Here is a 13,585-nt window from a genome sequence, read left to right on the forward strand (position 1 = left end):
CTGGCCAACAGAAAGATGGGCCTGGGCAGGGTCCTGCTGCCAGGAGGTTTCCTGATGACAGGGGTGAGCACACGGTGGGTGGGATGGGCTCTGTGAGTTGTAGCCGCTGCAGCCAGAGCTCCAGCACAGGAGACTCCCGAGTGCCCCTCTGTCCCTCCATGGCCTTGCTGCCCTGGGCAGAAGCACTGGGGCATTTCTCCTTCTTTCTCCACCTGCCCCTGCTGCTGCTGCTCTTGTTTTCGGGCTCTCTGGGGATGGGGGTTCAGCAGCAGCTCAGCCACTGACCCTGCAGGCCTTGCCGTGCAGATGTGTCCATGGGAGCAAGGTGCCCAAGCCCTCTTCTGGCCTGTGGGTCTCTGGGCAAAGCAGGCCAGAGGGTGGGGATGAAGCTGGCTCTTTTTGCCAGACACCCCATCTTCAAGGGATCAGAAAGCTCACAGATCTTTACTGAGGGGAGTTTTACTGGGGAGGGGAGTTTTAAACTGAATTCCTCTGCTCTCAGCAGTATCCAAATTTCTTTTCAAGGGAACAGCTGGGTGTGATCATCCTCCAGATTAAAGAGGTGCAAGCCCAGGGCAGCTGGGATCAAGTCTGATGGACTCACTCTGCGCTAAGGGTCTGCCTGTTTGCAGCCCAGCTCTCCCAATGTAGCGCTTGTAGCAGAACAGAAAATTCAAGGCTGTCTGCCTTCAAAAAGTAAAACAAACACAACCAACCCCCCACAGCTCTGCTCTGCAGCCGGGTGAGTTGGGAGGGACAATGCTGAAATGTCATTGATTTCAATAGCGGATTTAAACAGAGATCACTCCTGGTTCCTACCTGCCTGTTGGTGCACAGCAGCACTGACTCCTCAGGAGCCAACAGCAGAGTCCTCTGCTCCCCACTGCACCCTCAGCCAGGAGAACACAGAGCTCAGCCAGGGAGCTGCATGAAGGTCTTTCTGGAAGGACTGAGTATTGCGGGGGGGAGGTGGGGGCGTGGTGGTAGTGGTGATGGTTCTATGAGAAATTGAGTAAGTTTTTTCTCAGATAAGTCAGTCCTAACCCTTTACTGTTTTGTCATGCTTCAACAGGCCCCCATGTTCAGAGGAAATAAATGTCCAACAGCAGCTCCATCACCCAGTTCCTCCTCCTGGCATTTGCAGACACACGGGAGCTGCAGCTCTTGCACTTCTGGCTCTTCCTGGGCATCTACCTGGCTGCCCTCCTGGGCAACGGCCTCATCATCACTGCCATAGCCTGCGACCACCGCCTCCACACCCCCATGTACTTCTTCCTCCTCAACCTCTCCCTCCTTGACCTGAGCTCCATCTCCACCACCATCCCCAAAGCCATGGCCAATTCCGTCTGGGACACCAGGGCCATCTCCTACACAGGATGTGCTGCACAGGTGTTTTTTTTCCTCTTTTTTATAGTTGCTGAGTATTTTCTCCTCACCATCATGGCCTATGACCGCTATGCTGCCATCTGCAGACCCCTGCACTACGGGACCCTCCTGGGCAGCAGAGCTTGTGTCCACATGGCAGCAGCTGCCTGGGGCAGTGGGTTTCTCAATGCCCTGCTGCACACTGCCAATACATTTTCACTGCCACTCTGCCAGGGCAATGTTGTGGACCAGTTCTTCTGTGAAATCCCCCAGATCCTCAAGCTCTCCTGCTCACACTCCAACTTCAGGGAAGTTGGGCTTGTTGTGATCAGTCTCTGTTTCTCATTTGGCTGTTTTGTGTTCATTGTTGTGTCCTATGTGCAGATCTTCAGGGCTGTGCTGAGGATCCCCTCTGAGCAGGGATGGCACAAAGCCTTTTCCACGTGCCTCCCTCACCTGGCCGTGGTCTCCCTGTTTCTCAGCACTGGCATGGTTGCCTACCTGAAGCCCCCCTCAGTGTCTTCCCCATCTCTGGACCTGACAGTGACTGTTCTGTACTCACTGGTACCTCCAACAGTGAACCCCCTCATCTACAGCATGAGGAACCAGGAGCTCAAGGATACCCTATGGAAACTGGCCCAATGGACGTAGTTTCACTGACAACAATCTACGTCCCCTTCTCTTCATGTTTCTTAGAGTTTATCTTATCTTTTTCCTCTGTGATAATTCTACTTCTATATGATTTTCTATGTTCTATTACCTCTTTTGAGGCTTGTTCCTATTGTGTCTGAGTCTTGTACCAGAGTGTGTCAGATGTGACCTGTCCAATAGCAGCTCCTTAATAAATTATATGTACCGTCTGCAGTGACTGAAGGCTGGGTACTTCCTCCAAAGTTGCTGCCAAAAAAGATTCCAAGGAATTGATCTTTTAAAGAACCTTTGGGCTTTGTGTTCTCCTGGTGTTTTGAGTTATTCTCACAGGAAATTGGGTTCAACTGGACCAAAAATTCTGGTTTTAAAAGCTCTTTTCTTGGAGTCCAATGGCACTGGAGATGGTGTATGGGTTCCCCATTATCTCCTCAGGCTGCATCATGTATGACTGCACTGATGGCATGTCCAATCTCTCTGGAGATTCATTTGGAGAGGTCAGGACAGGATGGGGACTCCCCACGTGCCTTGGGCTGGAAGTGAATGGAAACTCAGAAGGTGAAACACCCTTAAAGGTGAAATCTCTCAAAAGTGAAGGAGTGAATCAAGGTTCCCACAAACAGGACTCTGCAGTGCCATTGGGTCAGTGCCAAACAGGCACAGGGAGGTGAGACTGGAGAGATGTGGGAACCACCTAAGGAGCCCCAGGGCCAGGACAGCTGAGCAGCAGAGGACCAGCCCAAGGCATTGTAATGACCTCTCTGGTGGGTTTGGGGCCCAGTCCATGGACCTCAGACATGGTGAGGAAGTTGAGGAAACCTCTCCAGAAGTCAAAGTCAGATGCAAACTTCAAAGTTTCTTGGAACCTTAATGGGTCCCACTGAGGGATGTTACTGACGAAGCCTCCTTGGGGCTGGTTAGAGCAGAAACCTGGAGGCAGAGATGACAGGCAAAGGAGATGTAGAGGTGGCTCTGATGCTGAGTGAACCTGGGTGTGTCACATTAAGCCAAAGTGTCCTGCCCTAAATCCCCGCCCCTAGGAAGGGAGATGCTGTCCCTCACAAGTGGCTCAGGGTTCTTCCTGGGGCACTGTGATCTGGGAAGCTGTGGTGCCAAGGGCAGGACTATGGTACGACACCTCCCAGGCTGCTGGATATGGACAAGGAGGCAAGGACGCCCTAATGCTCTGCGGATAGGGTGTCTCATAGCCATCAGTGGCAGACACAACAGCCATTGACAATGGGAAAAAGACCTCATCATTTTGGGGGACTTTAAGCCTTTCCACGTCCCCCTCCCATCTCCACCACAGGCTGCCCTACAGCATTGCCTCACCTCTGCCTCCTTCCCCACAGGCTGTGCACATCCACCCTGCTTCTGCACCTCGCTCTCACCTGAGCATCTTCCTTCCTTTACTGATATCTCTCTGTCCTCCCTGGCCCTCTCTTGAAACACAGAGTCTTGGGCTGATCCAGGGTGACCTGCTGCACCACAGCACTGCTCTTGAGTGACATTTCTTTCTCCTTATGACCACTCTGGACCTACCAAGATGAACATCAGGGCATTATTTCTTTCTTATACTGTATTGCACTACAAAGAACAGCACCACCATCTCTGAAACCACCGTTCAGGAACTCCCAGACTACTCCTGTATTCTCTGGAGTATCCACAACGTTGGGCCAAAGAAGCCCTTGTCTTTCAGCTGTCTCACAAAGGTCACATGCACCAGGTCCCAAACACCATCTCAGCAGACCTTCTCTGGACATTCTCCATTTCCTTCCCACTTTAAAATGGAGATCCCCACACTGGGACACACCTGTGTGTGTGGGGCTACACAACTTCTAAGATGAGAAGGATGTTAACTCAGGTTGTCTGGGTGGCCCATGCTCCTCCTTAATACAGCGACGTATGCAGCTGGCCTTGTTCATGGTGAGTATGCACCACTGGCTCCCGTGGTGTCCCTCATAGTGCCCAGACCCTTCTCCTCAGGGTCCCTGCTCAGCCAGTCAGGTCTCAGCCTGCCCTGATGAATTTGGTTATTCTCTACTCTCTGCAGGGCTGGACGCTACTCCTTGTAAAACTTCCAGAGGTTTCTGTTGGGCAAAGCCCAGAGTTTCTCCAGGTTCCCCTGCACTGAGCCAGCTGTTCATGTTTGTGTGCAGATGGCTCCCATGATGGTGGTGTCTCTCACAAGGTAACAGCAGGAGGAGTTGCAGGGCACTACAAATACCACCTCCGGGAGAAACTGTGGAGTTTGGGGAATCTACAAGTCACAAGGCCACAGACCTGTGCTCAGAGGGGAAGTTGCCCTTTATGGGAGAGCAGCAGGAGGGCCTGGAGTTCTGCCTGGGGACAATGAACAATGTACAATTTCTCACCACCCGATGTCCGAATGACCGACACAGCCCGTCCTGAGCAGTGATCACAGGAACGACACCAAGCAGCAAGCAAAGGGGGGAGAGCAAGCTGGCAAGGTAGAGGGAAAGATGCCAGCAAGCAAGAGAGAAGAAAAGGATGCCAAGTATGACTAAAAAGAATGTCTGCAAAGAATGCCCCCACCCATGGGCAACCCCCCACTTCTATAATGAGCATGACGTTTATGGCATGGAATACTCTCTTTGGCGAGTTTGGATCAATTATTCTCACTGTCTTTGCCCAGCTTCCCGCATCTGCACGTTAGCGAGACTTTAACGAGATTTGGAAAACCAGACAGTGTCCTTGGTATCATTGACAACAACTCGTATCATCAGAATGTTTTTATCAACATTCTTCACACACGAAATCCAAAACACAACGGCTACTGAGAAGAAAATTAACTCCATCCCTGCTGAAACCAGGACAATTCTCCATGAGAACGGGGCTGGGGTTCCTGCACAGGGCCACTGCTGTCTGTGCCAGCTGCATGCAGCTGTGCTGCAGAGCCCTGGCGTCTCGCGTAGCACTACAAGCCCATGCTTGGCCATCAAACCCACATTCAACTGCCCTGATTGAGGTCAGGCAGAGGAAGGACGTATGTGGGACAAGTGCCATTCTACCCAAAGGACAGGTGGAAAATACAGCTGGTGGTGAAGAGAAAGGGAAACTGAGCTCTCCCTGTGCTACTCCACGTGCTCAGCTGAACACCTCTGCACTCTGCCCTGAACATCATGAGTAGGGAAAGGTTCGCTTGTCCTGCATGTGGGTTTCTGCTGTCCTTTCACCTGCTCAAAGGCATTCCCCACCAGCCTCCAAGAGACACCTTTTGCTGCTGCCCTGTCTCTCAGCACTGCCTCATTACAGCTTGCAGCCAGCTCCATGGAGAGGGATGCAAGATTTGCTTCTTGCTTTCTCCACTCATTATGACCTCACAAAATGTCTCGGAACAGCCTTGCTACGACATCATCCTGGTCTCTCAGCATCCTAAGATCCATCCCATCTGGTGCAACGGACTCTTAAGGACTGACCTTACCTAAGTAACCTCTGACTCCATCTCCATCCACTGCTGTGTTTTGGCTGGGCTCTGCCTTTTAGGCACACGCAACTCAGAGACCTTGCTGGAGAAGACAAAGGCCGAGAGTACCTCAAACCTACCTATTCCTCCTCTTACTAAACCCAGCAGTGGCCACACATTCTCTTCATTTCTTCTTTCACTTTTCCTCAAGTAGGAACAGATGATTGTTTGCCCCTGAACTCCCTTGCAAGTGTCAACTCTGCAGCTAACCTAAAACCAACCCTATTTCTGAATTCCTTCTTTCTTCCAAGTCTCTGCATCCATCTCCTGTATGCTTCCTTTTTGCCATGGAGCTTTCCCAGGAATTTCCTGCTTCCTCCAGCTTCTCTCCTGAATATCTCTTCTTGTTTTCCTGACTCTTGGTGCAGACGGACTTGTACTTGAAAAGCGCTGTCCTTGAAGACCAGCTCTACCGAGCTCTGCTGCCCTTCTGTGCTGCTCACGTGGGCTCCCCCACTACAAATCACAAGACTAGGCCAAAGCCTCCTCCTCTGAGGTCGGCCATCTGCACTTTTCTATTTTCCTTCCTGTCACGAACTGATAAATATCCGGCCATGAAAGGTACGAATTTCTCGGTTACAGAATTAAGACAGAACGTTGTCCTATACATATGTTGGTTCCATATTTATGTTGGTTCTTTATTTCATTCACCCACAAAGGGTAATGGCGGGGAGACAAAGAGAAAAGTGGAGAGAGAGGAAAAGAGAAAAAAAGGGTGGAGAAAATATCACCATGGAGAGTCAGCGTCCTGAAAGTCCGTCTTACAGAGTGGGTGGGGTGGGAGCCTCAAAAGGATGACAATGCCACCACGGAGAATCGGCGTTCCGAAGGTGCATCTGAGTAGGGTGGAGTTCCTCACACGGGTTCATGCAGCGACCCTTTTTGTAGTCCTTTGTATCAGCCCCCCCTTCTTGATGTTGTGGGGGCCTTTACCAGTCTTTCCATCTTAGGAGTTCAGGTACTTCCTGCCTGTGGTTTAGCTTGTGATTGCTGCATCATGCTGATCTGTCTCTGTGGTGGTGGGTGTTAGCTCTCTGCAAATGCAAGGCCCGCTTGTTCTTGGTAAGCCATGCGGTTACCTGAAGCATGTTGTTACCTGATGTCCAGCAAGACAGTGTCCACAAAGTCATTTTGCATCCCCCAGAGTGGGCCTCCACTGTGCAGTCACTTGGCAATGCTGTGCATGCTTGGTACTGTCCAGGGCCTGAGCTCATGCACAGGGTTTGGCTCTATTCTGGGGGAAGGGTACAAAAACAAGACACCCCGTTTTGCAGTTCTTGGAGTTTATAAGCACGTGTTGCTGCTTCAGCTACAAAACCAGGATATTTGTCTAGACATTTTTTCACAGTTTTTGAAGTTTTTAGCATTGTGGTTTGTCAATGTTTTGCTCGGTTCCATCCATCATTTAGCGATGTTGAGACATTAATTAACCTTTTCAGTCTCTGACAAGGGAGGTAGATTCAGATTAGATATTAGGAAAAATTTTTTTAAACTGAGGGTGGTGGAACCCTGGCCCAGGTTGCCCAGAGAGGTGGTGAATGTCCCGTACCTGGTAAAATTCAAGGCCAGGTTGGATGAGGCTCTGAGCAACCTGATCTGGTTGAAGATGTCCCTGCTCCCTGCAGAGGTGTTAGACTAGACAACATTTAAAGGTTCTTTCCAAACCTAAATATTCTAGGATTCTAAAATTTTTGCTTAAATAATATTATTCCTGGCATTTGATTCCTGTTTGTTTTTGATCCAAACACCTCATGTAAAAATGGAGCTAGACTCCTTGTGTAGAGAGACACAATAAAGAAACCAGTTCAAAATTGTTTTTCCAAACTCCCATCTCCATTGAACTTCTCTGGAGCAAGGTGCAGCTGCAGCATGCAGGCGGGGTTCAGGAGCCAAGAGCCCAGATGCCTCATGGGGATCTACGGCCTTTCCATTGCTCTCCAGTTTCCCCCTGCCCTTGCACCTTGATCAGAATCAGATCGCTCTCAAGTACCCAGGTGCTGCTTTGAGCTTCAGAGAGTCAGAAGCCTCGCCTCATCTGTCAGCAATAGGATTATCTCTTCATGCAGCTCCTTCATTGTGTTTGTATCTACCTGTGAAAAGCATCTCCGGTGAGGTTATCCCTGTGGATGGTGAACCTCACTGGAAGCACCTTAGACTTAGCATACAGATGAGGAGTGTGGGTTCTTGTTTATTAAACTTTACCATCCTCTCCTTCCCTTTGTTTGCAATGAAGGAAACCGTGCTGTGCCTGGGTGCAGCCAGGTCTCTCAGGAAAGCAGGTGGGAGTTGGTGCAGAGGAGCTGTCACTTAAAAATACAAAATACTTTTGTGTTGAATACTCAGAAAAATCTTCCCCTTTATGTCCTCTCTGGAGACCCTCCAATTAGCTGTCCAAGACTTTAAGACTGTAGGAAATAATTGGAAGAGACATGGCTTTTTGCATTTTAACGAGCCCCAGGGTGCATTTGGTGCTGAGACCATGAACCTCAGACACTGAGAGGAGCCTGGACAAACCCCTGAAGAAGCCAACGTCAGAAGCAACCCCTACAGCTTCAGGGAGCATTAATGGGTCCCACTGAGGATTGTTACCAACAAAGCCTCCCTGGGGGCTGCTTAGAGGAGAAAATGGGAGGCAGAGATGAGAGGCAGGCAAAGGCGATGTAAAGGTGGCTCTGATGCTGAGTGAACCTCCATGTGTTGCATGAAGACAAAGGGCCATGGCCTGACCCCCAGCCCCTGGGAAGGGAGATCCTGTGGGTCACACATTGCTCAGGGCTTTTCCTGGGGCAGTGTGATGTGGGAATGTGTGGTGCCTGGTGCAGGAGTACGGTATGATGCTTATGTGTCTCTCCTTGGTAGGCTGATGAGGCCTTCATGTCCTGGTGCCATCAAGTTGTGGTGTCTCCTGACAGGCCTTGGTGCCCCAGGCAACAGCCATAGTGGGGGTAAAGACCTTGGCTCTGTTGGGAGCTTCTAGCCTTGCCACAGCCCCGGACCATCTCCAGTACAACCTGTCCTACAGAGTCTCACATCTGCGGCTCTTTCCGTGCAGGCTGTCAAAATCTTCCTTGCTTCCCTCTCCTGATCTCACCAGGCCATATCCCTAACATTACTGATCTCTCTCTGTGCTCCCTGATTGTTCCTTAAAACACAAAGGCACGGACTAATCTCGATTCCCTCAGAGTGACCTGTTGTAGCACAGAACTACATTTGGAGAGACATTTCTTTCTCTTCGTGTCAAATCTCAGCCTCCTAAGCTGTACTTTTTCTTTTATTTTTATCTCATGTTGTTTTTCACTGTGAAGCAAAGGTCCACTGGCTCTGAAACCACCCTTCAAGCACTCTCAGGCTACTCCTACACTGCTCTGACCCTCTCTGCCACTGGGCCAAAGATGCCAGGTCTCTCCTTTTCTATACATAGACCATAAGCTTGAGGCTCTGAACCCCATCTTGGGAGACCTCCTCTGAGCACTCTCCAAAATCAACAGGTAAGAGCTTCAGGATCCAGACCATGGCCTTTGAGGGTTTTAAAGCTGGATGCAATGAGCTTCAGGGGTAATGTGGAGCTATCTGAGGCAGTGTCTCCCAGGCTCCAATTGCAGTCAATGGAGTGGAGGAGAAGTTCACCTGACTTGATTTACATGGTCACATAAAACACAGGAGGATTTGTGCCCCATATACATCTGTTCTCTCATCTGCTGAATATATATGAGACAAGAGATCCTAGGATGATAAAAGCATTGAGGTTCAGAGCAGACCTTGGGACATCTGTAGAACTTCAAAGCAGCGTCAGGTATATGGTCATACGTGGTTGCTCAGGGATTAGTCCCTCTGGGTCTTGAAAATCTCCAAGGATGGAGGACTTCACAATGTCTCGTGGTGACCAAAGCTTGTTGCAATGTCTGGCTAGCCTCATGGTAAAAAAGATGAGCCCTCTCCCTTGCTGTGAGGTGCCCCTCAGCCATCTGCAGGCTGAACAAGCTCAGCTTCCTCAACTTTTCCTCACAGGGAAAGTAATCCAGCCCCTGACCATCTGCAGGGCCCTTCACTAAACCTGCTCCAGCTTGACAACACCTTTCCAGTGCTGGGGTTCCCATAAATGGACACAGTGCTCTGGATGTGGACTAACAAACTCCACATAGAGGGGGAGAGTCCTTTCCCCCCATCTCCTGCCCATGCTCCTGGTCGTACAGCCCAGGGCACTGCTGTCCTCTCTTGCTACCAGGGCACACGGCTGCCTCCTGTCCAGCTCCCTGCCCACCAAGTCCTTTCCCACAGAGCTGCTCCCCTGTGCCACGGCCAGGGTGAGTGCCCTGCAGGGACAGGAACTGGCCCTTGTCCTTGTGGGATCTGCCCAGGTTCCTGTCAATACACCCTCTCCTCCTCCTTGAGCCCTGTCACTAAGGAGAGGCCTGGGAGACCTTATCAGCAAAGCCTGAGGCAAAGAAGGCATGGAGTGCCTCACCCCCCTCTGTGTCTGCAGTTATGTCCCCTTGTTCTGGTTTTGTTAGTGAGGGGGGGCCTAAGGTGGCAGCTTCTGTAGGAAACTGCTGGAAGTCGCTCCCCTTTGTTCAGTGGACTCGGCCAGGCCGAGGGGAGACCTGCTGCTGGCCAAGGCCGAGCCAATTGGTAGCAGAATGTCCCGTGATAATGCCTCTGCGATAACATATTTAAGTAGGGGAAAACAGAAAAAAAAAGGGGAAGATATGAAGCAGCTGAGCGGGGCACAGAGAGGGGGAGGTGCAAGCCTTGTGGGCCTTGCAGGCCTCACCCTCTGGCCTCCCTCCGGGCAGCAGACTGGGCCCAACTTGGCCTGGCCTGGCTGCAAGAAGTGGAGAGGAGATGAGAAGTGAATAAGATGTAAAAAGGATCCTGTTGTGAGGAACGGCTGCAGACGCCAAGGTCAGTGAAGAAGGAGGGGGAGGAGTAATGCGGCTCCTGGCCAAGATTCCTCTGCAACTCGTGGTGAAGACCATGGTGGAGCGGGTTGTCCCCCTGCAGCCCATGGAGGTCCACGGAGGGGCAGAGATCCCCTGCAGCCCATGGAGGACCCCAAGCCAGAGCAGGTGGAGGCCTCAAGGAGGCTGTGTCCCATGGAGGGTCTGCTGGGACAGCTGTTCTAGAGGGACTGCACCCCGAGGAAGAGATGACCCACGCTGGAGCAGTTCCACGATGGACTGTGGCGCGTGGGAGGGTCCCCACGCTGGAGCAGGGGAGGAATGCGAGGAGTTCTTCCCCCGACGATGACACAGCGGCGTAAAACAATGCGTGATGAATTGACCGCGACCCCCATTCCCTTCCCCCCCAGCCCCGGGCCACTCGGGAGGGGAGGTAGTAGAGATAATGTTAAGCTCGGGAAGAGGGAAGGGTGGGGGGAGGTTATCTTGTTCCTTGTCTCATTCTCCTGATAATTTTAGAAATAAATAAGTGTTTTTCCCCAAGTCAAGTATGTTTTGCCCGTGACGGTAACTTTAAGGATTTCTCCCCATCCTTATCTCAAACCTCGATCCTTTTTTTCCTATATCATCTCCTCCTATTCCCTCGGAGGGTGGGGGGAGTGAGAGAGAGACTGCGTAGTCTGGTCCTGATCGGGCCTGAAGTACGACACCCCTCCACCCCATCACTGAGCAGCCTGTTCCTTGCTCAGCCGTTACTGCAAACTCAGTGACTGAAGCCCTTCATTCTTCTCTTGACCTGTCCTGCAGCCCCCATCAGCTCCAGGTGATTGTCAGCTTTCCTAAACACGTGCCTGTACGCTGAGGTCACACTTCCAAATTTCTCCTTCATGGCCTGTCCTTGCTTCCACCTCCTGACTGTTGTGTTATGGCTCCAATCTGTGACCCGTTCCTGAGCCAGCGCAGCCCCACTGCCCAACACACGCCCCCACAGCCCCCCTCATCAGACACTGCACAGGACATGGTGTGTTTGAGGTGGGGAAACTGCTGTCACCAGAGTTCCCCTGCCAGACTTCAGTCTCCATGCCCATCAGCCCTCCTTCTTTTGTAGTCCCCCAGTGCCCAGATCCAGCCAAACCCCAGCCGTGTCCATGCAAGGGCTCACAAACATCCCTGCTCTAGGGTGGCCAAGGCCTGGGTGAGAAGAGTGGCTGGGCAGGGCTGGCTCTTCCCCCAGCACAGGTGCCGAGACCAGCAGGAGGACAGAGATGGCCACAGAGCAAAACCACCCACAAACTGGTGTGAGTGGGCAGTGCTAGAAACATCTGACAGAGGAGGCTGGGGGGTGATGGGTGCTCTGGGGCACCTTCTTGGACTCTCCATGCCACCAAGGGAACAGACCAGCCTCCTCTTCCCTGCACTTGCCTGTCTCAGCTGCCTTCCAGGAGACTGGGCTCTGCACCACCCACGCACTGCAGCGTGTCCTCCCCCTGCATGGTCAAACATCTACATGAACATTGGTGTTGTCCTGTGCTATGTGACAGCTGGGCCCTTGGCTCCTGAATCCCTTCTGCCTGCTGGGGCTGGGCCCCAAGCTCCAGAGGAGATCTGAGAGATGAGAGCAGGGGCAAAGGACTACGTTCCAGATGCTTTACGTATGCAATGAGCCCAGTTCCTTATGTACATTTGGTTTACCAGAGAGATAAAAGAGGTCTCAAGATTAAGAAATAGTTGTATGAATAATATATAATTACAATTCATATTATCACAAGTTTAAATAAAAATAAAAAAAAACTAGAAGAACAAAAGACAGACTGTGATTTAACTGCATTCCTGGGAGTTATATATAGCTGGCGGTTCCTTATTAATGATTGAAGATGTATTCATATAGTTTCCATAGGGCATTGTTGAGATCCTGGTTCCTCATGCTGTAGAGGAGGGGGTTCACTGCTGGAGGCACCACCGAGTACAGAAATGACACTGACAGGTTCAGAGGTGGGGAGGAGATGGAGGGGGGCTTCAGGTGGGCAAATATCCCAGTGCTGACAAATAAGGAGACCACGGCCAGGTGAGGGAGGCACGTGGAAAAGGCTTTGTGCCGTCCCTGCTCAGAGGGGATCCTCAGCACAGCCCTCAAGATCTGCGCATAGGACACAACAATGAACACAAAACAGCCAAAACCAAAACAGACACTGACCACAAGTACCCCAGCTTCTCTCATGTAGGAGTCTGAGCAGGAGAGCTTGAGGATCTGGGGGACTTCACAGAAGAACTGGTCCACAGCATTGCCCTGGCAGAGTGGCAGTGAAAATGTATTGGCCGTGTGCAGCAGAGCATAGAGAAACCCACTGCCCCAGGCAGCTGCTGCCATGTGGACACAAGCTCTGCTGCCCAGGAGGGTCCCGTAGTGCAGGGGTCTGCAGATGGCAACGTAGCGGTCATAGGCCATGATGGTGAGGAGAAAATACTCAGCTGAGATCAAGAAGATAAATAAAAAGGCCTGTGCAGTGCATCCCAAGTAGGAGATGGCCCTGATGTCCCAGAGGGAATTGGCCATGGCTTTGGGAACAGTGGTGGAGATGGAGCCCAGGTCGAGGACAGAGAGGTTGAGGAGGAAGAAGTACATGGGGGTGTGGAGGCGGTGGTCGCAGGCTCTGGCATTGATGATGAGGCCGTTGCCCAGGAGGGCAGCCAGGTAGATGCCCAGGAAGAGCCAGAAGTGCAAGAGCTGCAGCTCCCGTGTGTCTGCGAATGCCAGGAGGAGGAACTGGGTGATGGAGCTGCCGTTGGACATTTGTTGTCTCTGGGCATGGGAGTCTGTCAAACCAGGAGAAGAGAGTGAAGGGTCAGGACTGAGTTCACCAAGCAAAACTGACTCCATTTTTCAAGGAACCATCATTCCCCAGCCTCTGTCCTTCCAGAAAGACCTTCATGCAGCTCCCTGGGTGAGCTCTGTGTTCTGCGGGCTGAGGGTGCAATGGGGAGTAGAGGACTCTGCTGTGGGCTCCTGAGGAGTCAGTGCTGCTGTGCACCAACAGGCAGGAAGGAACCAGGAGTGATCTCTGTTTAAAACCCCTCATGAAATCAGTGACATTTCAGCATTGTCCCTCCCAACTCACTTGGCTGCAGAGCAGAGCTGTGGGGGTTGGTTGTGTTTGTTTTACTTTTTGAAGGCAGACAGCCTTGAATT

The 13,585-nt window shown here is 51.6% G+C and overlaps 2 protein-coding genes across 2 annotated transcripts; one reads left to right on the forward strand and one right to left on the reverse strand.

The window, feature by feature from the left end:
* Nucleotides 1-1,092: 1,092 nt before the first annotated feature.
* On the forward strand, nucleotides 1,093-2,016 carry LOC147599781 (olfactory receptor 14A16-like). Its single transcript, XM_086753552.1, has one exon. It carries the CDS (start codon nucleotides 1,096-1,098, stop codon nucleotides 2,014-2,016), a length of 921 nt encoding a protein of 306 aa, XP_086609678.1. The 5' UTR covers nucleotides 1,093-1,095.
* A 5,166-nt stretch (nucleotides 2,017-7,182) lies between these two features.
* LOC147599782 (olfactory receptor 14A16-like) lies at nucleotides 7,183-13,276 on the reverse strand. Its single transcript, XM_086753831.1, has 2 exons — nucleotides 12,286-13,276; nucleotides 7,183-7,205 (listed from the first exon to the last, which is right to left on the reverse strand). The coding sequence occupies exons 1-2, from the start codon at nucleotides 13,274-13,276 to the stop codon at nucleotides 7,183-7,185; spliced, it is 1,014 nt and encodes a 337-aa protein (XP_086609957.1).
* Nucleotides 13,277-13,585: the final 309 nt, after the last annotated feature.

Source organism: Chlamydotis macqueenii, chromosome 8, assembly GCF_036417535.1.
Source record: "Chlamydotis macqueenii isolate bChlMac1 chromosome 8, bChlMac1.mat, whole genome shotgun sequence".
NCBI lineage: Eukaryota > Metazoa > Chordata > Aves > Otidiformes > Otididae > Chlamydotis > Chlamydotis macqueenii.

Bases quoted from the DNA above. Each gene is read 5' to 3' on its own strand.
- LOC147599781 (XM_086753552.1), top strand. From the start codon at position 1,096: ATGTCCAACAGCAGCTCCATCACCCAGTTCCTCCTCCTGGCATTTGCA.
- LOC147599782 (XM_086753831.1), bottom strand. From the start codon at position 13,276: ATGGAGTCAGTTTTGCTTGGTGAACTCAGTCCTGACCCTTCACTCTCT. The intron at 7,206-12,285 runs TATATGAATACA...TGCCAGGAATAA, and splicing joins CAACAATGCCCTATGGAAAC to TATTATTTAAGCAAAAATTT.